The sequence below is a fragment of the Callionymus lyra genome, chromosome 2 (genome assembly GCF_982586985.1).
Source record: "Callionymus lyra chromosome 2, fCalLyr1.hap1.1, whole genome shotgun sequence".
NCBI lineage: Eukaryota > Metazoa > Chordata > Actinopteri > Syngnathiformes > Callionymidae > Callionymus > Callionymus lyra.
This window is the reverse complement of record NC_141819.1, coordinates 39,178,656-39,206,494: the sequence shown is the minus strand read 5'-3', so window position 1 is coordinate 39,206,494 and position 27,839 is coordinate 39,178,656. Positions and strand designations below refer to the sequence as shown.

At 40.3% G+C, this 27,839-nt stretch overlaps 1 protein-coding gene across 1 annotated transcript; it reads right to left on the bottom strand.

Moving 5' to 3' along the window:
- Positions 1 to 200: 200 nt before the first annotated feature.
- On the bottom strand, positions 201 to 27,367 carry exoc2 (exocyst complex component 2). The gene is made up of 28 exons (XM_087785089.1): positions 27,317 to 27,367; positions 21,941 to 22,068; positions 18,748 to 18,924; positions 18,487 to 18,613; positions 17,037 to 17,150; positions 16,155 to 16,279; positions 11,211 to 11,291; positions 8,938 to 9,083; positions 8,753 to 8,834; positions 8,543 to 8,645; positions 7,764 to 7,882; positions 6,326 to 6,439; positions 4,552 to 4,667; positions 4,002 to 4,070; positions 3,753 to 3,910; positions 3,567 to 3,688; positions 3,434 to 3,495; positions 2,569 to 2,649; positions 2,443 to 2,502; positions 2,313 to 2,374; positions 2,017 to 2,074; positions 1,810 to 1,926; positions 1,607 to 1,748; positions 1,272 to 1,327; positions 909 to 1,031; positions 736 to 797; positions 479 to 538; positions 201 to 410 (listed from the first exon to the last, which is right to left on the bottom strand). The coding sequence occupies exons 2-28, from the start codon at positions 22,047 to 22,049 to the stop codon at positions 317 to 319; spliced, it is 2,739 nt and encodes a 912-aa protein (XP_087641215.1). The 5' UTR covers positions 22,050 to 22,068; positions 27,317 to 27,367; the 3' UTR covers positions 201 to 316.
- Between the last annotated feature and the right edge of the window lie 472 nt (positions 27,368 to 27,839).

The window sequence follows — 27,839 nt, the reverse complement described above, 5'->3', positions numbered from 1 at the left end:
TAGGTGTCTTAGTGTGGTGTGTGTGTACATTTGTTTTGTAAAAACATGATGCAGCTACAATTGTGTTTATGTGAGTCTCTTTGTGTACGTTAGAGAGTGGAAGTGTTGAAGTGTGAAATGGTTGTGTTAGTGTGCGAGTGTGTGTGTGTCCTAATGAGGGGTTCTAACCTCGACAGACTCACAAACGAGCTGACAAGAAAGAAGGCTTGTGACATTTATTGTACAGGAACTTCAGAGAGTAAAGGTCAGAGGTTAAAATAAAGGTCAGACTGGAGTTACATTAGTGTGTGTTGTGACCATGTGACCATGTGCCAGGTCACCTCTTGACAGGCTGCAGACTGCCAGGCTGGAAACATGCCAACTGCAACTGCATGCTGCTCTTGAACTTGTTCTGTAGCTCCTCCAACAGCCTGCAGGGGGCAGAAGTAAGTCAGTATGTGTTTTGGTGTGTCGGACAAAGAAGAAACTTTATTCTCACTTCTTGTCGCCACCATTGTGGAGCTGAGGCAGCGAGTCCAGAGCCAGTTTGAAGCTGCTGCTGTAAACACAAAAGACACACAAACAAATGTTAATTTCACAAAGACACACACATAAGGTTGTGTTCACAGCAGGGCAGAAGCACTAAAATAATAATTAACATAAATTATGTAAATGCATTAATAACCCCCATTTATGATTGGTTAGCTTGTGCGCAGTTGTGTGTGTCTGTGTGTCCACTTGTGTGTGCATGTGTACCTGCTCTCAGAGTTGAGATAAGCAGCAACAGCATCCTTCAGTGCGCACAGTTCCAGTCGAGCCTGGAATAATAAACAAATATTGACTTTACGAGCAGCACGGTGGAGCAACAGTACACAACAAAAGTACACAATAATAAATGCGTATAGGAAGACGTGTGTAGATGTGAGCACCTGCAGGGCTCCGTTCCTGCTGAAGGACGACACACACTGCATGAGTCGACACATCTCGTCCACCACGGACTCTACGATCTTGGACAGAACACGAGGAACCAGATCCTTGGACACGGTGAACACCTGAGACACAACCTGAGTCACTGAAGCTCTTATGGGTGTGTGTGCGTCTGTGAGTGTGAGTGTGTGTGTACGTATGTTTGCATATGTATCTGTACATTTGTATACGTATGCGTGTGTGTATGTTTTCATTTTCAAGTGTGTGTTTGTAGATGCATGTGTGTTTGTAGATGCATGAGTGTGTGTGTATGCTTGTAGGTGTGCGTTTGTAGATTTATGTGTGTGCGTGCCTGCGTGTCTAACCTCGGCGTGGACTGCAATAATGTTGACTAGCGCCTCCTTCAGGTAGTTTCGTACACCTGCAGCAAAAGAATCACGTCACAATATTTACAGACTCTACAGCGTCTTAGTCCCTGAAGGCATCACAGTGTCACTAATGGTCATTTGATCACAACCTGAACAGCAAACCTGACAACGACTCACGGTTGCGTCTTCCCTGAAGGCATCACGTCTCACCAGCAAACCATGAATGTAATAACCACTTAATGGAGGCATCATTATGCATGCAAAGACAACAATGTCTTCAGGTCCTTGAAGGCACCACAACGCTGAAGGCATCAAGGGTCAACAGGTCGTACCTGTGGGCGTCTGACAGTCTCTCCAGTCGAAGTACCCGGCGTAGATTCCGGGCTCCAGGGAGCCAGCGATGGGGTCGGCCCGTCGCTCAATGTACGAGTCAAAGAGGTTCCTGTCCAGCTCTCGAATCGCATCCAGACTCACCTATAGAGAGGTCAGGGGTCAACACCAGGATATTTTTGGAATGGGAAGGGGGAGGGCAGACCCGTGTGATCTTCTCGGTGCCGGTGAATCCGTGTTTCTCGAAGCGGTCGGCGAGGTTGAGGAAGGTGTGACGCTCCAGGTACTGACAGTTGCTGAGGACGATGAGCAGACGCTGCTCCTGTCAATCAAACCACAAAACATTCAGTCCTGTGACGTGACCCCAAACACACCCTCAACTCTGGACAGTGAAGGTAGCGCGGAGACTCACCGGGGTGGGACTGAAGCCGTCGTCCATGCTACTGAAGTGATCCGGAGACACACAGTTGCTGCACACACAGAGGACAGAGGTCAACAGCGAGTATGAATAGAAGTGTATCAGGGCCATCAAAATATTTCACATTTTAAATGTTGAAACTTTACACTTTTTAAATGAAATGTTATTAATTTCAACAGTTCTATATAAAGAGTAAAAAATACTTCAATTTAAAATTCTTGTTTTTTTTCTTCATATTTGCAGATTAAATGTTTATATCATTGTGGTCATGAAAGGGTTAAAACTCTCACCGAGACAGGTTCTTGTCCTCGTCCGTCTTGTTGCTGAGCTGCTCCAGGGAGTCGATGAACACCTGCATGAACACATGGATGTTAGAAACGGGGTGTTTCACAGACGCCCACGCCTGGATCAGAACCTCACCTTCATGATGCTGGCGGCCAGTTCAGAGGCCTGATCCTGCACCTGATCCAGCTGCAGCACCTGAAGACGGCACAGACAGGTGAGTCCGGGACACACGACTCATGAGTCATGAGTCGTTGCACTTACGTTCATCTCTCCCGGCTTGACTTCCAGCGGTTCTTTCAGCGACTGCAGCATCAGAACCAGACATTGTTCCAGCTGTGACGGCTGTGAGCGCGCGAAGGAAGAGATTTTTTAGATTTAAATTCAAACTGAATAAACAACAACAGATCTGCACATACTGTACATGTACGTTGACGCACAATCACTCACACACAAGTGGGCACACACACACATTTTAAATGCTGAAACTTTTACAGATTGAAACGTTTTTTTTAAGCATTGTATATATTTCTTAAATAAAAATATACAATCAATCAATTCTACATTAAAAGGTTGAATTACTTTTTATTGAATAATCGTAGTAAAACATTGGTATATTGAAAGCATTATCTTCTTTATGATGGATTTTTCATATTCAAATTCAATCATTAAAAAGAAAAGTGTAAATTGAATATTCAATAAATAAATAAATTAAATATATAATAATATGAATAATGTTTTATACACATAGTTTTTGATTTTTAAATCCAATTATTTCATATTTTCTAAATTATATTTGTTTCCTTTTATATTCCATTTACGATCATTAAAACTCTAGCTGTATGAGAAACTCATTCATTTTGATTTTATTTAAAACCCACAAGGAATTCAATATATAATTATTATATATTATGTATTAAATTATTCAATAAAACATTTATCTTGAACTTTTAAATTTAATAATGATTGAATTCAATTTGAATAAATATTTCAAACAGATAAATAATTCATTGCTAAATGTTTCAATAAAAAGGAACAAAGTTTCAACATTTAAAATTCAACCATTCAATACTCTGATTTCACTGATATACTTAGATATAAAATAATGCAGTGATAACTAGAGTCTCACCAGACTGGTGATCCCCTCGTTGTCGACGGTCCAGTCCTCCTTCTCTGCCAGGTGCTTCACATCTGACCACAGACAGAAACTTGTGAGGCACTTCCTGCCCGAAGTCACATGACATGTCTGAGTGAGGACGCACCTTCGCTGGTGTGCAGCAGCGTCACCATCAGGCAGTGGACCCGGAGGTCCAGCAGCAGGTCCTGGATCACCTGCAGCAGGTCGTTGGGGATCTCCAGGGCGGAGAGCGCCTCGTAGCAACTCCTGGACACGCATAGAGAGGAGGTTTGGTACTGACCCAGACGGTCCTCACAGCGCACCCTCAGACCTGACGGTGTGGATGATCTGGGTCAGCCAGGCTCCACCCAGCTCACTCTTGTTTTCCCAGCCGCCGCAGATGCTCCGCTCCGACTGTGGGAGGGTGGCGGGCAGGACGGCGCCGCGGACCAGCTTGACCAGTCGGTTGGTCATTTCTTCGATCATTTTCTGGGCAGCACCCAGACACACACCGGGTCGTCAGAAACAGTCTTGAGACCACAAAGACCACATTATGAGTCATCACAAGATCCAAACACACCTTGAAGTCGTTCTGCTTCTGCCGGGCGTTCTTCTTGGACTTCTCCACCTGACCGGACTTCTCTCCCGTCTGCGGATAAAACACAATATATACTTTACACTTCATTTTCACAATATTTGTTCTCTTGATACCGTATCATGATAGAGATTTTTTTGAAGGCTTTAAAATCATATTTTATCTTCATCATTTTTTTATGCTTTATAATTTAATACATTTTATAAAACTTTCATGTCATTCATTTTTGTGTTGCAATTAAACTTCCAGATTCACCAGAGTCAAGTCCTCGACAATACTTCAAAAATATCCTTGTGCCTACAGTATCACACTATATTGTATCGCTGCCTATGTATCGTGATAACCATCATATCGCCTAACACAACAGGTCAGACCTTTTAGATGATGGGTTTTCAAATACAATGCGTCTTAAAACTTTTTTTGAGTTTCTAACTTACATTGCCATTATTTTTTCCATTTATACTTTCTTATTAAAACACTCATTAACGAACATGTTCAATATCTGTGACCCATAAAACCAAAAGTTAAACATCACCTCGCTGAACAGACTCCCGTTCACATAAGAGATCCAGAGCTTCCAGAAGTTGGGCAGTTGTCCGATCACCACTTCCGAAAGCTTCTCCACGAACTGGACCTGCTGAGGCGTCCGAGCTGCACAGAAAACACACATTCGTTATCTTCTGATCGACCATCACTGTCAAAGGAGAGTGTTATCTCTGGGTCAAGGTGACCCACAGGCCCGAAAACAGATGCGTTTGTGGTATCTCTTCTTTTGTCTCTGGGTCAAGGTCAACAACCTCCACCACTGCATATGTATTTCTGGAAGCCAGGGAGGTCATTTACTTCGGGTCACTTTGACCCAGAGATAACACAAGAGAGATTAAAACTTATTCAACAATAATAATTATCTTTATTAATAAAGCACATTTCAGACTGACAGTAGTCACAAAGTGCATTTCATAAGAGCAGAATTAAAACCAAACCTTATTCATTGAAAACATGAGTCACTACATTAAGAACCGCACAAAACATTAATATAAAAAATATAGGATTTTGTGAAGTAATGAAAAAAAATAACATAGAATAAAATCAATTACAGTAGGGCAACAGAGATACCCATCAATGAATCCATTCTAAAACACACTTTATTTAATGTGGTTTGTTAAAACCAGTTAAAAGCTGCTGGGTTTTGGACCAGTTGAAGGTGAGACAGAGATTTTTGAGAGATGCCAGAAAAGAGGGAGTTACAGTAATGAGGGTATGAGTTACTTTTCCCCAAGATATTATTTAGAGTTGCTGGAAACATGAGTTTTTAATGTGGGGGTCAAATGAGAGAGATGAGTCCAGCACTGAGGTTTCTGGCTTTTGGTTTTGTATTTTCTCAAAGTTGTCCAAGGGTTAGGGTTAGTGAGTGGAATTTATTTACATTTTTTGTTTTATATGCGTGTCGTCTGCATAAACATTATATTAATCTTTATGATTAGTTAATATCTGAGTAGAAGGAAGCATATAAATAGAAAATAAAATCTGAACTGAGACCGACCCTTGCGGTACACCATAGGAAACACCATGGAGCTTGAGGTGTATCCCATGAGGTCCTGTAAACAAGGCATATGAGGCTTTGGGTCCATGTCATGCTCAGATTTTGACAGAAATTTAATATAAAACCCTCCTGATGTCTACAATAGAGATCATTTAAGTTTTAAATAAATATCATAGGTTATGAAAAAAACTCAAAAGTATTGAATTTTCAAGCATATTATAAACATAAAACAATCATATGAAAAAGATAAATGATCACATGATTACTGTATATGATCAAAGGACACATTTTGTAACATTAACAATAAATAAACAAAATAACTAACACTAAGTACAAATGTTCTGTTCAGTGAAGTATGAATAAAGGGCATAGATTACCAAAACTGTTATTCTGATCTTATTGATCCTAAAAAACATATTGTTTCATTACAGTGGAAATTGTTTTGATGTAGTTGCAAGTAGTTTGATTAAAACTGACAATAGTTTAAATGCAGTTTTAACTCTTGGTTTTAATTTGAATATGTTTGATAGTAGTTGAAAAGCACAGCTTGTAGGTGTTGGATATATAAGCTGTGTATTATATTAAGTACTCGTTTCTATGAATAGCTAATAATATACTGAAACAAACGTGAAGAAAATAACAAGGTTGAAATAAATTTAAAAGTTTGAGCGGACCACATAATAACTTGGTGGTTCTTGATTCGGCCCCCAGGGTGTGAGTTTCATGTCCCTGGTGTTCTTAGATCTGTGTGCCACTCAACACTCACCAGTGGGTCTGGACGTCTGCATGCTTCCGCCTCGCTTCAGGGACGCCGTATGACCCAGTCTGCCGAGCGCCGTCGGGCGAGACTCTCCGTCCAAGTCCAGGGCACCTACACCCACTGACACACACACACACACTCGTCAAATAATCAAACCCTCCTCTTCCATCTGTCAACATTCCTCACTAACTCTCACACTAACAATCCTCCAGACTCTTTATTTGGGTTCTGATCCGACCCAGAGCTGCTCTCAGTGAGTCGAAGCGTGTTAACTTAGACGTCGGTAGACCACTAGAGGGCGCCATTGACTATCGGTGTCGTGTGCGACGGCGACGACCACAACTGGAGCAGCACACACTGGTCACAAAACACACTATCAAATTGATTATTGATTATTGACATCTTCTTTTTGAAAAACAAATACACACCCATCATAATGGTAAACATTTTTTATTTTATAGTAATTGTGAAACCAAAACCATAAAACCAAATGTAAGAAAGTAATTAGTATTTATAGAGCGTTTTTCTACGTTAATCTTAACGTAGGAATAAAATTAATGACTGTTTTTTTGTAATCATCTGTGTGACGATGTAAATGATCGCAATTTATTAAGTAAATTCATCTTAAAATGAAGGATTTAAGATCATTTTCAAACATGACAACATATGACAACATATTTATAACACAACATTAAGACAATATTATTATTTTGGTGTTCTTAGTCACACCAGAAAGCCAAATAAAATGTAATATTTGTATATATAGTAAATGTTTAAATTTAAATATAAATAGATTTCGATATAGATTAAACATTTAGAAATAGCGATGCTCATTCCGTGAAAAAATAGTTTTTTTTCCTTTTTATATTTAGCATCCAAACACACTGATACGCAAACATGCAGGTATCAACACACACAAACAAATAAGCATTACTGTCCACTCTCATATGTCGTTAACGTTCACATGCATCAAACTCTAGTCGCACACAAACACCAGTCTGAGTGTGTTCATGTGTGCGTCCACAGTGTGATCTTTATGTGTGTTCGTCTCCTCCTCTCTCAGGTCCATTAAGACCTCCAGGCCGGAAACTGCTGTTAGCTTTAGCGTTAGCGCTGTTTACGCTGCCGCCACCCTGCTGCATCAGAGAGCCGCACTTTGTTCTGTCTGCTGATTTAACAGCAGCGGAATCAAGGTTAACTGTTTGAATGCAATGATGAATCTTGTGTGTCCGCATGTGTGCGGGTGTGTAGAATAATTTCGAGCCCATGAAACTCAAATCGGCTCTTGCTCACTTTCATACACTCCTGTAAAAATAAACATGCTGGCATATAGCGAGGAGCATGTGTATGTGTGTGTGTGTGTATGTGTGTATGTGTGTGTGTGTGTGTGTGTGTGTGTGTGTGTGTGTGTGTGTGTGTGTGTGTGTGTGTGTGTGTGTCCCACCTCGGTGGCCGCTCAGGAACTCCTCTCTGCAATTCTGCATAAGCTGCAGGATCCACTTGTGCTGAGCGTAGATGCACTGCCATGCTGGGTCGCCTGGAGCGTGCAGGTCCGACAGATACCTACACACACACACACACACACACACACACACAAAATGAAAACACATATGAGCATCTTAACTATTTACAAATGAAAATAATTCAGCTCTTCAACTAGGGGCTGATCAAATGTCCTGGGTCGCCTCCCAGTTAAACAGCTTCATTCTTTTCTTTTTTGAGTGGCAGAGACTCTAATTTAAGTCTCTCCTGGATTAATCTTTTGTCTGTCATCTTGTTCTCGAGTCACTAGTTCCGTCTTTTGGCTCAGCTCTTTCGTCACCACAGAGTACACATCCAGACTTCATGCGTACAGACAGAGTGAGAATACATTTGGGTTCTCACAGTAGAACTGAGCTGTTCATCGTTAGCGGCATCCATCAAAGACTCCACACACACATATACATGCACAACACACACTCACGCACACACACACACAAAGAGTAAACAGGGAGCTGAGTGGGCGTTCACTCATCCAGATGACAGATGCTGCCGTGTGGTCGCGAGCTCGACTCTCTGATCCCCGGCGGCTCTCGGAACAATAATAAAGAGACCACAAGTGAGACCGGACAGACGGATGGAGGGCGAGGAGAGACGCACAACAACAAGAGAGAGTCAGCGGGACGAGAGGTGACGACAGACGCTGCAGTTTGAAGTAGACGAGGGTGGAGGACACGTGCAGACCTGATGTATCTCTTCTGGTCGTGCAGGGTAGACGGAGTCTCCAGAAGCTTCTCCAGCAGAAGACTCCTCAGGGATCGGATACGCATCTCCACCTCAGCGTACACTACACAGCAGAGCGACAACAGTCAGAGACACCAGTTCACACAGGTCAGCAGCAACAGTCAGACTGTAAAAACCGTCAGCACAGTACAGTTAGATCATGTCACCCACCTTTCTTAAAAACCGGGACTTCTGTGTTGTCAAATAAAGATTTGGCCTTTTCATAGTCGTTGATGACGACGTCATAGTCGCCCTGAAATAGAAGAAGTAAGAAACAATGCAGGAGAGATCAAAGTCCAGCGGACATCCTGGACCTCAGTGAGACACATCACTTTCTGTCAACTACAGTGTGGCACCTTCTGGATGTTTCGTTCGATGTTGAGCGGCAGGTTGAAGAGGAACTTGAAGCGCTGCAGGACGTTGAGAGCGTTCCGCGTGGAGTCGGCTTTGTCTTTTCGTCCCAACACTTCCTGGAAGAGCGTGTCGGCCGTGTCGCTGGCTCCTGCGGAGGGAGAGAGGGATGAGTATCGGCGGCGTGGGTGGTCTCGGAGGTGCAGTCGAGGAAAAGTTCTGCTAAACCAAACAACTCCGACGGAGCAGCAGAGGCGGAGATGTTCCCCCTCGACTCCTCGGAGTCACCTGAGCTCCTTCACCGTTTAACTTTCACAAATGAACTTTCATTGACTGACTCCTGAACTCACGTGACAGTCGAGGCCTTCACCCATTTAAACTGAAGATTTATTTCTCTTTCAATCATTATTGATTCTTATAGTGTCTACAGGGATCTTTATCAACATTTTTATACTTCTAAAGTTACAGATGTATCTGAGATTATATTATTGGAACCCATGTTTTCTATTTTCAAAATTGTATTTCTGTTTTTTAATCCAATTGAATGTCTTTAAGCATCTCTTCATTTAAAAAAAAAAAAAATTGTTCGAGATGGTTTTATATTCATCAATATCAACTTAATTTTTTTCTTCGTTTCCATAATATATTTATTTTTGCTCAACACAGTTTTTTTTCATTTGCCTCAAAGATATTTTGTCCTTCACTTATATAAAAATGTTTTCTCTTCTTTGAATCTTCATCTGAAGATATCAGATTCTTCCTGTATATTGTTTATTTACCCAAAGCTTTCTTTTAAATTATTCTTCTCAAATATCATCAACTTAAATTGACAAAAGTTTTGCCATTTAACTTGAATTTTAAATCTCTGCAACTTTCTTCCACATACTGTGATTTAACCCATTTCTTACTTTGAACAAGGAGCTATTCTGTGACACACTGCAGTTCCCAGGGAAAAATCTTGAAAGCCCGGTCCGTTTTATATCTATAAGAACTGGATCAACTTAGTTCATATCAACATTGGGACATAATGAATCTCAGCTTCGCTGTTCAACAGACCATTCTTGAGATCGAACATTGGAAATGTCAACTCACGTCCTTCAGAAAAATATCTTTTTCAGTAAATAAGTCAAAGATTTTTCACAATTTTTAAAACTACTTCATAATTGCAAGAGTCATGGAAATCTACAAATGTGCGCATGTGTGTGTGCGTGTGCATGTGTGTGTGTGTGTGTGTCCTCTGGTCTGAGCAGGGTTGCAGGAGACAATATATTGAGTTACTGAGGCACTTGGACAGATTTGCAGCTTGTTAGTGATATTGAGTCCACATGTTCACGTTCTCGGCTGCAGATGTCTGGACATCGACCAGAATGTTCCAACGAATGAGCAGAGAAGCCCTCAAACAAGGAACAAGTCCATTTATCACTCATGTCGAGGCCACAAAGATCCCAGTATTCCAGCTCGAACCTTCCATTACGTTAATGTAGGTGAAGCAACTTGTTGAGGAACAATCATCTCCTGTGTGGTGAAGCTCACATTGGCCACTACTTTAAGTTAAGTTAATAATTGTGTCATTATCTTAGATTTAGATATGTTATACTTTTGTATTCAAGATATATTAACTCTTCAGATTCCCTTTCATTTTAAACTGAAGTTTTTTTGTTTTTTTTAAACCGGTTTAGATTTCTTCACATGGAACTGTGAGTATTAGTTGTAAATTAGAAAAGTAATCTGACGATTCAGTGTTAAATTCATCTCAAATAATTCCATTTAAAAAGAGCGAAAAAAAGTTTACTTTACAACATAATTAAAAGAAAACAACTTTAATTTTCACACAACAACAGAAAATCTGAATTGTTCCATCCTGGTATAATAAACAATCTTTCACCATCAATAACACACAATCCTGTATCAGTATAATAACTAATCATAATAAATTATTTCTAATGTAATTTTAAAAATCAAATGCAATTGTAGTCATTTTTTTAATAACCACATAATTGTAGCAAAACTAAAACATATTTTATTAATTATTCTTTTTACTTTAAAATACGTTTAGATTTTTAATAATTTTTTTATGAGATGCAACTAGTGTTGCACTGACCATTTTCAAAATATGTTGTTTTGACCTTTTTTCACATAAATGTTTTAGACTTATGTCTTCCATTCATAGACAGCAGGAGGCGCACAATCATTCTTTTGGCAAATTTCTTGTCGTCATGACAACATACAGAACTAACTCGGTTGTTGTGTGTTTGTGTTCCGTGAGTCGTCGTCTTACTGTTGAGGATGTTTTCCAGTCGCTGAGTCATCGAACCCTCCACTCGCTCCGTGCCGTCACACTCCAGCCGCTGGTGGATGGCTGCAACAAAACGGACACAGGATGAGACACACAAACACATACACAGATATACACACGCACATTGACACACACACCGAACCAACCACCCACACGGAGACACACACGCACAGGAAGAAAACTTTTCAATTTGCAGAGCGGAAGGTGAAACAATAAACAGCCAGACTAAGTGGGAGATGGAAGATAACCTTGCTGGCTGCAGGCCACACCGCTGCTGGTATCAGAACCGCCCGGCTCCTGAGTTCTCACACAAGACTGGACCTCGCTATGATCAGGCCATCTCAGCAGGTGACCTCAGACTGCTCTTACTGGTCACATGACCAACAGGAAGTTGTCAAACATTTGGAACGACATTCAATTGGTTACGACTGACACTGTGTCTTCACAAGTGGTGATGGTCTGACATCTTCATCTTCATCATCATCATCATCATCATCATCATCATCATCATCATCATCATCATCATCCTCACCCTCACCATCACCATCAGGAAGTGTATCAACATCTTCCTAATCACCATCTTCAACTTCTTTTACAGAGGAATCAAAACATTTTCATTCCATTATCAGTTCACGATTGGGGAAAAGAATCAGCGATCAATTTGTATGCATGTTTGTTGCACTCAAAAACAACTCTTTTACTACGATCATCGACAAAAATAAACAACTGCGGAGCTCACGTCATGTTTTCCTCTAAATTTAAACGGACATGCTTGCCAACAAAAACTTTCCCTGGAACGTCTTTATATTTATCTTGAAGGATTAGAATGCACAGACATGATGAATAGCTTTCCTCTTTTTATTTCATAAAATTGATGCTTTAAGACTTGAAGAGACGCTACATCTTCAGCAATTTAAATAAAGTTGTGTATTTTGAAAGCAACACACATGTGCAAGTGGATCACTGATTTCACAGATCATGTTCTATGCTACATTTTTGTCCTAATCTGGTTTCCATAAAAACATGGGAGGATTGAAACTGGCCATTGCACATTGCACAGCAGATTTCCTAGATCAGGTACTACAGAATCCCTTAGCACTGCTATCTTACAGCAGCACTTAGAGCCATTTAACACTGCTAGTTTACAGAACCATTTACAGCCATTTAGCACTGCTAGTTTACAGAACCATTTACAGCCGTTTAGCACTGCTAGTTTACATAACCATTTAAAGGTCATTTAGCACTGCTAGCTAACAGAACTATTAACAGCAATTTAGCACTGCTAGCCAGTCTACAGTTTTTTCAAAATTGTGCACGATTTTCAACTTTTTAGTACAGTCTCAGTGTCGTGCAGAGAATTGAACCATTGCTCCGTAACTCCAGAGGCCATTGACACACAGACTGATCTATAAATGGTTGATTAGTTACTGTAACCATTTGTATATTTTATTTTACTTTTTGTTATTTTCTTCTAAACATCTCAGCTTAGTGCCTTCAGCTTATTTCCCTTCATTTCTTTCTCTCATTCTTTTCTCTGACACATCGTTACTCCAAACACGATCAGAGCCACAGAAGTTGTTTGGCGTCACAGATCACATTACCAAAGACTCTCTTCAGTGAAAACAATCTTTTCAAATTTACGTGTCACCGGGTCTGGTGGTTCTGATCACCTCCAGGTTCAGAACTCTCAACGAGAACTCGACTCGTCAAGAAGACGAACGTGAACGAATGGAGAGAAGCGGCGGGATCTTCGCAGGAGCCGCTCTAAGTGGGACTGACGCGGTGGATAAATAAATGGATCGGGCCGCCGGCGCTGAGAGCTGGCTGGGTTTATTGACAGAGCAGAGGGGGCGGCTCTGGACACATACTTGTGGGCAGATTGAAATATGCCACGGACAAGCGTCTGAAGGGGGAGGGGTCAATAACTCCTCGCTCTGGAGATGTCAAAACGTGTCCTCTGCTACGTGACGTCAGCTCTAACCTAAACACGGCTCCGGATAGCGACCCGAGGAAGAGCCGCGGCTGCACTTCCTGGAACCCTGGAGGGAAAAAATACACAAATAAAAATACAGTGTGCCGGGATTCTAAAGCGGGCCGTGTTTTGACTCCTGCCGGGGGCTCGGGGACCACGGTCCTGGGAATCTGGCATTTTTGGAACATAGCTGCGGCTCCACTTCCTGCATCACTGCGAGACTTCCTCCTCACACAACAATGAAACAGTCCAATTTCAACATTTGACCAAAAACAAGGCATCTGTCAGTCAGGACTCGTCATGTGGGCTCGGAGAGGTTCTCACGAAGTGAACGTGAGCGACCAACCGTCACTGGACCTCCGTTCAGAGACACAGCTGGACTCATTTTACTGAGCTCCAATGGACCTGGTACTGACTCACATAACAAATTTAAATTGTCAATTTATCACTGGCCAGTTCTGTTATCCACCAACTAATCTTATCATGTCGGTTTTTATCCGAGTCTGTTTCATAAAACAATGAAGCTCCTCAGTCTGTCTTGGTCAGTTAAGACATTTCCTGGAGACAAAGCATGTGTGATTCATTGAAAGTTTGACTCCAGAAATGAAATATACACAATTGTATTTATAAATAACCATCTCGAACAGATGTATAAAATACACAGGCTTTGACTCGTTACAAAAATACAAACAGCTCTGACTCATTACTGAATACTCGCTCTGACTTTACAACGACAAAAAGATCTGACTTGCTGGAAATACAAAGTCTGATTTGAAGGCTAATCACACACAGGTTCTGACTCATTTCAAATCACAAACGACTCTGGCTCATTCATTGGACACACACAGATCTGACTTAATACAAAATAAAACATGCAGCTCTGACTCAACAGAACATGCACGGCTATGATTCCTAAAAGAAATAGACACAGCACATGCATGGCTCTGACTCATTAAAAAAACTAAACCATCTTAAGACTGCCCTCCTTACAAAATACAGTATATCTGACTACTTGTCCAAGACAAACATGGCTCTGACTCGTTCAAAAATACAAACAGCTTTGAACACCTAATGATACGCGCATTGCTATGACTCGTTAAAAAAAAAAATCATTCTGACTCATTTAACAATTACAAACAGTTATGACTACTTATCCAAACAAACATGGCTCTTTAAAAAAAAGTACATGCGTAGCTCTGAGTCGTTTAAAAAAAAAAAATGTTCTGACTCGGCACAACATTACAAAAAGTACAGACTCATTGTCCAAAAGTACATGGCTCTGACTCGTTGCAAAATACATCCAACTCAAGTTCATTCCAAAATACAAACAGCTCAGACTACTCCATCATGAAGGCTCTGACTCCTTTGAAAAACAGCTCTGACTTATTACGAAATCCCAAACAGTTCCGACTGCTTGTCTAAACAAGCATGAATCTGACCATTTCAAAAATATAAACAGATCCGACTACTCCCCCACATACGCATGGCTCCGACTCGTTGAGGAAAAGGGATCAGTTTTTAAGATATGAACAGATTTGACTGGTTGATCCGCCACAGACACGTTGACATGGAGGATCATAAGCATGTATCAGAAGAGGAGAATAAACACGATCTCGATAGTCAACAACGTTGGGGAGAAGCTGACGTAACTTTCAAACACTAAACAAACCCAGACTGTAAGATTGTTTTTGACTCATGTCTTCCCGCAGACGTCTGGTGTTATCTGGTTCTGTCGGGCACCGAGGAACGACTGGCAGAGTAGATTTCCACTTCAGCTCTCGTGTGTCCCAGGAACACTTGATCAGACCGAGCTAAAGACCTCGAAAAGGTTCTTCTGTGATTTACTACATTTGACATCATTTGTAGGGTCGGAGTTCCTCACAGGTCACTCCAGTCCACTCGTGGCAAGCTCGGTCAGAACGTGAGAATGACTCTTGCATTGTTCCCGCTGCTCATATTGGATCCTTTATCGGCTTATCAGACCCTAATAGTCGCGCTCGCATTGTGTCGCGTCACTCCGTTTGTGTGCTTTAGGCGAACAATGAAAACATTGCCCACGTCCCAAACACACGGAAGGTAATAATAATAAAGATGTATAAATAGACGAGGAGTAGCAGAGTGTCTCAGAGGAAACAGACACAAGTCATCGAGTCAACTTGGTTCTTTTGTCCACATCATTTCATTAGTTTCTTCATCAACTGCCCATCATCATTCCCAGTTTCTGTTTGGTCTGTCATGGGTTCTGCGCTTGTAGTTGTTCTGGTCTGTCAGCAGTTCTGGCCAATCAGGGGTTCTAGTACGTCAGAGGTCATGGTCTATCAGAGGTCATGGTCTATCAGAGGTCATGTTCCGTCAGAGGTCATGGTCTGTCAGAGGTCATGGTCTGTCAGAGGTCATGGTCTGTCAGAGGTCATGTTCGGTCATAGGTCATGTTCCATCAGACGTCATGTTCGGTCAGAGATCATGTATGGTCAGGGGTCATGGTCTGTCAGAGGTCATGTTCGGTCATAGGTCATGTTCCGTCAGACGTCATGTTCGGTCAGAGATCATGTATGGTCAGGGGTCATGGTCTGTCAGAGGTCATGTTTGGTCATAGGTCATGTTCCGTCAGACGTCATGTTCCGTCAGAGATCATGTATGGTCAGAGGTCATGGTCTGTCAGAGGTCATATTCGGTCATAGGTCATATTCGGTCATAGGTCATATTCGGTCATAGGTCATGGTCCTTCAGACGTCATGTTCCGTCAGACGTCATGTTCGGTCAGAGGTCATGTTCAGTCAGAGGTCATGTATGGTCAGAGGTCATGGTCCATCAGACGTCATGTATGGTCAGAGGTCATGTATGGTCAGAGGCCATGTTCCGTCATAGGTCATGGTCCGTCAGAGGTCATTGTCCGTCAGAGGTCATGGTCCGCCAGAGGTCACCGACTTCTTTAAGCAGCACCAGTCACTCACCTGACAGAGCGTCCTGGGCCTCGAAGAAGGTGCTGAGTCCTCCTTTGACATAGGCCAGACTGCCCTCATTCTTCTTTGTGGCCTGTTTCTTCAAGTTGTTGGCTGCCACTTTCAGATGATCAAAACTAGGAAACAAAGAACAGAAGATCTTAGTACAGCCCCATAACATATTTAAAATATATATTCTAATATCTGTGATTATGTACAGTACTTTTAAAATATATATTATAATAGCCATCTTTTTCACATTTTTTAAATGCATTATTAAATCTGTATGTATATTTAGACATTTTTATAGCCATGTTTTAACGTATGTGTATGTCTGTTACTATATATTTTAATGTTATGTATTTAATGTAACATTTTTAATGATTCAATTTAAAATATGTTTCCTTTTTTGTTTACACATTTTAAGATGTACAGTATTATAGTATTTGATCTCAAAGAACACAACAAAATAAGAAAAAAAGATTTGGACTGATGTGTCTGGTTCAATCAGACCAGTTATCAGCTCAGCGAGTTTCTTTTTATTCGGCTTCATCTTGCTATTGTTAAGCTTTCCCTCTCTGTACACGCACTAAAGAAATCTTGGGTCTGCTGGGTTAATGAGTCACAGCCTGCTCACATAGTTGGAGAGTATAATGTTATGTCTTAATAAACAAATCATGAAGCTAGTAGCGCTTCAACATTGAATTTACATGTAAACCAGTTTCTCGTTGTGTTTGGTGTGAACAGTCTTTTTGTGAGAGTAAATACTGACACTTGTTTCTCAACTGGACTGAACAGCTCGTATGAATAAAAATAAACATTACTCCAGTAAAAAAAATATCTGGACCAAGTAGCTTCAGTCTGAGTGAAGCCAGTGAGCCCCAAATTCTGTACCTGCTGCCTGCGTGGTTTTCTATCAGGTACCAGGTGGCAGAGAAGTTCTCGCTGGTGAAGTCTCCAGTCATTCCAGGGAACGTAAGCTCCAGGTCTTTCTGCGGGAGCTTCCCTCTGAAAACAGTGGTGACATGATCATCCAGGAGGGGGCAGTGTGCTGCCAGAGGAGTGAGATTCATGGTGGGAAGTGGTTGACGCTCTGAGGACCCAGAGCTCATTAGAGAGGTTTGATCTCTGCTAATGACCCGTGAACACACACCAACCCACACACGATACTCTCTTTCACACACACACACAATACTCCCTCTCACACACACACATGCAGTACTCACCAAGATAACTATTTAACTGCACCTCTTGTTATTTATGTAAATATTATTGTGTATATATTATAAAGCGCAGATTTATCTTTTATTCCATTTAGATTTTCTTTCTCGTTTTTATTTCTGGGTGTTTTTATTTCTCTTGCTGTTGTTAAACCGAATTTCCCCTCGCGGGACTAATAAAGGTTTTCTGATTCTGATTCTGATTCTGATTCTCTCACATTCGCAGACACGCACACTCCTCTCTCACACTGACACAGACTCCTCACACATATACACACAGACACACACACTCCCTCTCTCACACAGACACACATGTGAAGGCATACATGCACACAAATACACACACAGTCACCCTTTCTCACACGCTCACAAATGCATCCAAGTATTCACACACACACACACACACACACACACACACACACACACACACACACACACACACACACACACACACACACACACACACACACACACACACACACACACACACACACACACACACACACACACACACACACACACACACACACACACACACACACACACACACACACACACACTCCCTTTCTCACGTGTAAACAAAGGCATCGAGGCATACACACACACACACACATCCTCTCTCACCTGCAAACACACACTCTCACATGCAGATGATGAATGAAATGGAAATGCATACGCAGGGTCACACACGTACACAAACCCAACACAAAACCACATATATGCATGAATTAGTACACGCATACACAGATCCGAACAGTCACACACACACTATTTTACAGTTACTATTTATGCTGATCTTTTTAAAAAATCCTAGTGAAAATGAGAACAACACTTGTTATTGATCAGGTCAGTAACCTTATTATTGTTATTTATATTTGTCCTCCTATCTGCTCACATCCTTACATTAGAGGACAGAAGAACTTTCTAGTTTACAGCGAGCCTTTCATTGCGTCGAGGTTATAATCTGGACAAAGAAATAGATGGTGGCATCTGAGCTCGAGTCAGCGGTAGGGTGGGTGACGCAGAAGGAGGACGAGGGCCTCTTAACACAAACAAACAGCAGCGAGGCAAGAACCTGACAAGACGAGCGGCTGCCAGGAGAGTCTGCAAGCGCGAGCGCATACTTGTCTATGTCGATGCCGAGAGGGTTGCTGGGCCTCAGAGACAGCGGCGAAATGCCCTTGTTGCGGTCAGTCCTCAGGTCGTAGTAGTTGAGCTCGTCCACCCACACGGCCGACTGGTCCAGGATTCCTGCAGCAGAACAGCAAATACTACGTCAGCGGAGTGGAACATCTACGACAGCGTATCAAACTCAAGCACACAATCACTGTACACAAACAAAGTTTGTCATCATTAATTCTGGTCAGAAAAGATTCTGGTCTCACCGATCCTGTCCGGCCTCAGCAGTTTGAAGGAGACGGTTGAGGTTCCAGGGCCGCCGGATTTGGTGGTGACGATGATCTCGCCCTTGTCGTCTTTAGCTGGACCCACGCGACACACGATCTTACTGGCCGACATCCACTCAGCCGTCAGCATGCAGTTGTGTCCGCAGATCGACAGGCCTGAGAGCAAACACACACACACAGCCGGTGATGTACACACAACAAAAACACACTCTCTCACACACACAAACTATGGTTACTCAAACACAATAGAAACACAAACAATATTAAAGTATTGTTTTGATTGTTTAAGCGCTTTGTGACCCTGGTCTGGAAAAGCGCTATATAAATACAAATTACTTACTTACTTAGTTAGACAATAGTATAACACGCAAACAATAGTATTAAACATGCAATAGTAACACACAAAAAGTAATATGTCCAAACACACAATACAAAAGTAACACACGCATACACACGAAACAGTAACCCTCATAGCTCAGTAGCACACAGACATACAATAGTTACACAAACAAAAAGTAGGACACCCAAATACACAGAAGTATCCACCTCTGTGAAGATACACACAAAAGTACAACGGCACACTCGCTCATAAAGTCGTTGACACAAAGTACTAAATTCCAATACACAAATTGTAGTATAAAATGCACACACACACACACACACATGCACGCGAGCTATGGTTTTGGCATCTGCTGGGTGGTCTTGTAACTTCATTAGCGCACACGCGTGTGTCGTGAATGATCAACGTCGGCTTGGACGACATGTGACCATCAGAGCGCCGCTGTCACGCCCCCGCAGTGTCGAGGAGAACACTTCCACGAGAGCCTCATTTCCTGTCTCCGTCTCACAAGCGCTGACGTGTTTGTGCGGGACTGTCTAACGCCGAGACTCCCGGGACCCTCTCGGTCAGGAACAGCCCCAGATCCGTGTCCACCGTGAAGTGGATCTGGCTGTGTGGAGGGAAAATATCCGAGGAGCAGAAATGTGACGTTAAATCACTTAATGAGAACAAGATGGAGGAGAGAGTGATGGTTCAATTCCGCATAAGAGATCGCGATCTTCACCTTCGCTCAGGTGCTAAAACAATGATGGACAACTTATGAAAATTAAACACTTTAACACATGGGGCATGAGACTGTTCACCTCTGGCAGAGGAATGTACCGTAAACCTTCATCCATGACATAGTGCATCACGAGACTGTGGTGCTTTATGATATGAAGTCATGTAAACACAGAACAACACAATTCTGGTTAAAGTGGTGTGTATTTGCAAGAATCTTGCAAAACGATACGCATCACGACGCAGGGGAAACGATAGGATATATTGTGATACTGCACGACCAGCTACATATTTGAAGTATTGTCCAGTACTTGACTCTAGTTGCAGAATTTACAGACCACATGACTCTGGACGAATTCGGAACTGCCTTAATTTGTTTTGAAACAAAAATATGCCCAAATATTAGCTTTAAAAGCTGGTGTAGTCGACTGTATCCTCACATCCTCGGTAATTTGATTTTTTGATTTTTATTTGCAACACAAAATTGAACTAACACTGTTAATATTGCCATTTTTATTGAAAAATACAAGTTCTTTGATTTTTACACACTTAATCTAAATATAAACCACAACAAATGTATGTGGAAATAAAATGTGTTGACACTAACAGCAACAAAAAAGTTGAATAATGATACATCAAGATTAAATTCCACCAGTTTTTAAATACCCCCTATGTTGATACGATGACCTATGAAGATGTCAGTGTTTAATATTAGCTAAGGAATATGGCTTATCATTGTTGAGGTCATTTAACAGTTTTATACAGGCTTCCAATAACAGTAAAAAGTAAAGAAACCATAAAAGAACTATGATGAAAATTAAAAAAAAAACATTCGAAAGTACAAAAAAAAGGTTTACTTTAAAAAAAATTAATATTTCTTGCACCTTTAATCTAGACACACCAACTAAATCCTAGTGATTTATTCAACGTAGTTTATTGTTTGCTGTGATATTAATTTAAAAAAATCCATGTTGTTTGTGAGGTTCACTTCTATTTACCATCACATCAGCTCCCCCACTGTGACGACCCAATCCTTCTGGAGAGGATTAACGAACGACATATATTGATTTCAACCCGGGCGATTCACTCGTATTTAAATAAACAGCAGAAGTCGGGGTGAACTCCGGCGGGGTGACGGCGCCGCGTCCACTCAAGGACGACATAAACAAAAACAAACAGAGCTGCTGAAGATATTTCCATCGACCTCCAGCGACACACACACACCCAAGTACCCACAGAAACTACTAATTGAAGTCACACATAGTTGTGTCAGTTGTGTGTCTATGTAACATGATGATGATGATGGGCAAACTGTTGAATAGTGCTAATCCTATGTTTTGGGGCATTTAAATAATTTTTGGACGCCTTTTAAATATTTCGTAGGCCATAGTGAATGCGAACAGAATCATTTTATTGGTCAGTAATGTCAGAACAAAACAGGAATAAAAGCATAAATAAAAAAGCTCTGATGATATTTTGTTTGATTATGAAAAACAAGCAGGACGTCCCTGATTACTAGGGGTGTAAGAAAAATATTAATCCACGTAAATATTGAAATATTTTTTACACAATATTGTGTTGATAATCAATAGTAATATTTCCCATTTGTTTTGCTTTGAAATGTGTTTATTATGATCATAGTTGTTGTTGGTCAATATTTCAATTATGTTTCAAGTGTGTATCAAATAAAATAAAATTTTTTTTTATTTAGAATTAACATGTAAACATTCAGAGCTGTTCATTTTTGTGTTGTACATAAACTTCCAGCCGCTAGTTGGCATCAGTCATTACATCCTCCACAGCTACAAAACAAAATCCTGCGAGATCCAGCTAATGACTGAGGACGAGAGGATACAGTTGACTCAGGAAGCTTCTAAAGCTGACGTTTGGACATATTTTGGTTTCAAAACAAATGAAAGCAGTTACAACTACTTCAGGAGTCACGTGGTCTGTAAATTCTGCAACACCAGAGTCAAGTACTCGACAATACTACAAATACATCCTTGTTCCTAAAGTATTACATTACAGCGTGACGTTGCATCTGCATCATAATATGTGTCACAACTGATCACAACTATAAAAACAAACAATGAAAGTGAGGTGAAATTTTACCGATGAGGTCGGCCTTGCCGCTGCCCAGGTTCTCCCCACGGATAGTCACTTTGGTCCATGCGGCGCCCTCTTTAGGCGAGATGCCAGTAACCAGCGGGGGAGGAGACATGGTGACTTGATCAGTCCCCCTGGAGACAGACGAGAGGAGAGTGTTGAACAATTGAACTTTAGCACACATATAAAATTATAAATTACATTTAACGCGAGCTTTTTGATATATCCGACACATTTATTTAAAGACCCAAGAACAATGTATGCAGAAAGTTCAAGACTGTATGGTTCAGTTCATAAGTTAAACATTTAATTTAAATGTTTTAGAACACTTCTAGTCGAATTCATAATATTAAACCATTGAATTGTCAATATGGTTAAATTGTTATTTGTAACGTACTTGTGGTTTTCTTTCTTTTCTCTACAATGAAAACATTCAACTTGACCAGGGGTGGGCGATTAAATTAAACAGGGGCCACATTATATTGTGACTTAATATGTTAAAATACTTAATAAGGAAAAAGACAGGAAAAAAACATTTAAATATGATACTAGAATGAAACACTATCTTTAAAAAAAATACATCTAGAGGAACTAGAATTGTGAAAAAAGACACAAGAGATCTTTGGTAATAAAATGAATAATGCACACAATTTTAGAAAAATAAAATCAAGTTTACTGTCATAAAAAAGGCAGTTTTACAGTTTCACTTTGACCACACCAGGGCCATGTGCACTTGAACATCACCAGACTAGGTATTCTATTAATTATTTACCTTCGCTGCTAATACTTCTTTCTCCAGTCATCATTTCTTACTGATATTATTGATTGTTTTAGTCGATTTTTTTAACAATTCAGTAAAAATCATGAATGCTTATTTATAAATAATAGACTTCAGGGTTGTTCTTCATTCATATCTACATTTTAAAGCATATTTAATTTAATTGGCAATGATTTATTCTTGATTAGTTATTTTAATACTTTTACCAATTTATATCTAAAAGTTCAGATCCAGGATTTCCGTTCTTATACATCTGACAATTTCTTTTTTTCATTTGTATAGTTTTTCAATTCTTTGAATATTATTCATAGTCTGGCAGACTAATACAACCCGTTGTATATATGTATCTTTTAATTGCCCATTTGGCAGGAATATGTTGGAAAATAAAGTGTTTTACGTCATATTTCTAAATGCAATGTCTTTTAAATAGAATATTGCAGAATAAAATAACATCAAATAAATTACTCAAAAAAAACGTCATCTTTTGCAAAAATATATTTAAATTTTAAATGAAAGGGATATAATTTGCAATTAACTTTCAGCTTCATCTTATTTTTAATTTTATATGTACTTCTTAATCTATTTTTTGTTTACCATAATATTAAAGCTCCATATTTCCATCTATTCTTTCTTTTGGCTTGATGGGCCCTTACATAAGTCACAGTTAAGTGTGCCCTTCAGGGAATTCAATTTCCCATCCCTGATCTAGTGTCTCCACTGCTTCACCCCTAACTAGCTGGGATACACCAGGTTACTTATTAATCTTGAATAAACTAATTTAAGAAAATCTTATTGAGGTAACATGTAAAGGCGGATTTATATTTATTAAGATTTCATTTGATCATTTCCAATCATATGTATGATCTCATACTCTCTTCTTAGACCGTTTTCTGTCTTGTGGAGTCACGAGGAGTCAAGTCAAGGTAAAGGTCTGGAGGTCTGAAGGTCTGAAGGTCTGAAGGTGATGAAGGGCACACAGAGGAAAAGAGGCTCGAGCAGACAGAGAGAGCAAGCGAAGAAAGAATGTAAACCTCCAGCAGAGGACAAATAAACTGTGGAGAGCGGAGCAGCGACAGTTTCATCTCTCTTCGGTGCTGCTGTTGCTGAACAGAGTGAGGAAGACAACATCAGACCGCTAACAGCTGTCCTCCAGTGGGGGGCGCTATTGAAATAAAGAGTCGGAGAATAGAGCGCTTCTTTTTGTCTATAAATATTGAACTAAAATTGAAATAAATGTGTTTCTAATTTTATTAAATGGAATCGCTTTTATCAGAATCAAAATAAGAAAGTTTCTTCTAGTATAGAGTCGGGAGAGGGAGGAGGAACGTTAGAGTAGCAGAGATGACAAGATGACAGATAACAAATTGGTTTTAATTATAAAATGAGTCATTCTCAATAACTACACAAGATTACAAAATTAAAAAAATGCACAAATAACTTAGAGCAGAACTGTAAAACGATCAAATAAATACTCATTAATTGACTTAGCTAAGTTTATTTGTAAATATAACTTGAAATATATGTGACGACAAGTTCGATAGAACATTAAATATAGCCCAGAAAAAGAAGAGTATAACATTTTATAAATTAAAGTCGTATTTTATCAAGACGAAATATGTTTTAATCTGCTTAACAAGAAAAAAAACACAATCTTCAAAATATAAAAAACAAGAATAAATTAAACAGTTATAATTATTTTAGAACTCAATTTAATGTATTCGACTGTCACTATCTCGACTGGTATGGTGGAATGGGACGTTTAGATAAATTAGAAATATTTGAAAAATATTTTCGAGTGAAGGACATGCGTTTGAGAATTAATGGAATTTATTAAATAAAGTAAGCGGAAGTTAACGGAAACTTTTATTTTCTACGATCTTGAAATATATGAATTCAAATATACAATTGAGTTATAAAAGGGTAAGTCAACATTTTTGAAGATCCATTTTTAAAGATTAAAAACGTTTGTCATAATTTTGTAAAATAAAAGAGAAATAAAATAAAAGAGAAATGTATTTTTTATGGTTAAATAAGAAAAGATCGAAGGACGGCGACAGAGATTTAAGTCAGTGTATCGAGGGACTCTAAACGTCAGTCCTGATTCAAGCGAGGTAACGGTCCGCGGCGCACTAACAACTCTGGTTCTGGGAAAGTGGCAGCGGCCCCGCGGGACTCGACCCGACAACCCTCGCTGGAGAACTGGCGCGATTTGGTGGAAGTTGTGCGGAGGAAGCGGAAGGTCCGAGGGTCGACCTTGAGGGTTCACGGGCCCTAAAACTACCGCGAGCGTCACGGGCCCCACATGTGGAGGAGGGGCCTGTGGGACGCACACGCACATACGCGCGGGCAGAGAGTTGCGTGCGACGGGTCCGAGCTGTTGTGTCGTGTGATACGTGTGTGTGTGTGTGTGTGTGTGCGTGTGTGGTCTGGGTGTGTGGTCTCTGGCGCGGGTCTGGGGAGAGCCTGCTGACGGCTGGGATGAGAAAAGAGCCGCTGTGTTTACTTTATTCCGGGGGCTGTGCGTGGACACGGGAACACTGCCCAGACCCCCTCTCTGGCTACACGCACGCGCACACACACGCACGAATCACAAATCCCTGCAAACAAGAGCAGCGAACACCAGCAGTCATTTTAATGACGGTGCCAACCTGCAGGGGGCAACACAACCCACTGGAGAAGTGCATTAGTCGAGGGGAGGTGAGGAGGCGATGGGTCACATATACAAGTGTTTATCTAGATTTAATGTGTGTTGGTCACTCCGGCGAATCTCCTACACTATTACTTCTTCTAGTTCCTCTAGTAATTTTAATTTTGGGCTATTAAGGTAAGAAAGCTGATCAGATGAATACATTCTCAAACCAATTGTACCAAATTATCACATTTCCAACCCAATTTATTATTATTAAGTAATATTGTGATCTTTGTGGTGAAAATATAAATCCCTAACATATTCCAGAACAAGAGGATATAGGGTAAAACAATAAAGTTAAAATATTTTATTGAAGAAGCATTGAGAAAACCTGAGAAGTACAATATTAAAATATACAATACACAGTCAAAGTGAGAACTAAACATAAATGGTTTGGGTAAAAGTAGAAAGTGTAGGGAAGATGATTCACAAAGTAATAGTTTTTATTTTTTACTCACAACTTTTACAAAAGAGCTGAGCTGACTATAACTCAGGTAGTTTACATAATATTGTCAACGTCTGGATTGATTGATCCATTTATATTTAATGTTGAGCATGTTTATATGTCTCACATCCTTTATTGTCATGTAAACAGGCGAAGATGTATTTTTGGATCAGATAATCCCAGAAATATTATGTAACCAATGATATTGAGGAACTATTTAAAAATACATAACTAAAATCGGTGACTTTGACACACACGCACACACACCTTTTAGGAAGGTTCCGGCTCGGCCTATTCTTCAGGTTTTGTGGTCTTAACGACAGGCTGTTTGTTTGTTTGTCGTCTCAAGTGCGAGTGAGCTCGGGGCTTCAGTTTCCCAGATGAAAATCCTCCAACAATAAACAGAATTTTGGGAATATGTTGGGGCGCTGGGGAGCGATGTTTGGAGAGGATTAGTGGACTAGAGACGGGCAGCTCGGCCCAATGACACGCAGGAGCAGAACCGCTTTACGTAAGAAACACAGCGTGAGAACCGTTGCTCACACAGCAGCTACAAAAACACCAGTTGTTATTGATCAGAGATGAAGATCACTCCGGTGGAGGAGTCTCAGACACGGCTAGGGCTGCAGACGTTTCACAGCAGTTTCAGTATTCTGCATTGGTTGAAGATAAACACACACTCTCATACTTGAACCCTCAACCTGCAGCTTCATCAAGTAGCACTTGGTAGGTCACATATAGAGTCCATGTCCTGTTTAAGAGAAGATCAAGAAACTAAGCTGAACCTGCCCATACAAAATGGCATGTTAAGACATATACGTTTTAGCACAATTTAGAATACAATTTACAATAGAATAAAATGACGTCTAACTTACCCATTTACCCAACCATTTATTCACTTTCCCTGATGCTGCACCTAGTTTTAACATGACTGGTACTCGTAAGACAGGAAGCGATTTTTTATCACTTCCGTTCTGCAGAGTAAAGTCTGAAAGCTCATAACAACACTCCAGAGAAAATGCTTTATTGTTTTAATCCGAAACAAGGAGACACAAGCCACTCACCAGGAAGAGCCTGGACATCATCGTCTCGAACTGACCACCAATTGTTAACAAATTTTAAAAATGTACAAGTAACGTAAAATGAGTTCAAATAAAGAGCGAAAATGCTTCAGAATGAAACATTTAAAACGTCATCTGTGCATGACGACACAGCAGAAACACATTCAAGCTCACAAACAGAACATAAACCAAAGAGATTCATAGAGTTTAAACCAAAAACACAGCTTTTTTTACAGCACTGACAGCTAGCTCGGCTAACGGAACAAGCTAGTTCCGTAATGTTGAGCAAGAGGCGCACGGAGGATAATAAACATCACGAGAACATGATGTTAACACCTGTGACCTGTCATTACGGTGATATTTGGCATTCAATACCGAGAAAAAAGGCTGAAAAAGAGCGATAACTCACCAGATATGACGACTGGACTGAAGATGGGAGTTTCTTCTCTGCAAGTGACTTCCTGATGAAACATACCGGCCTTCAAAATAAAAGACAGCAGAACTCTCGCCACAGCTCTTTTACACCCTTGTTAAAGGTACATTTGAAATAATTTTATTTCATTTTAATAACTAATTTTCATGGGTTTTCCCTATGAATATTTTTTATGTATACATTAACATAATATATGAAAATATGTTTATTCTGTTTACAGTTTTTTCAATGTGGAAATAGCTCATAAGAAAAAGTGACAAGGATTGCAATAAAGTTCAAAGTCAGACCCCTGCTATAGTGCTAAACATGTGGTTACTTAGTATATTTGTTTATATATTTAGAGTATACTGTATATATACAGAATGAATAACAATCAACCACTTATTTAGTTACAAAGGCAATTTGTAATGTACAAATGAAAAATGATTATGAATGATTGTGTGTGTGTGTGCGTACACGTGTGAGTGTGTGTGTGTGTGTGTGTGTGTGTGTGTGTGTG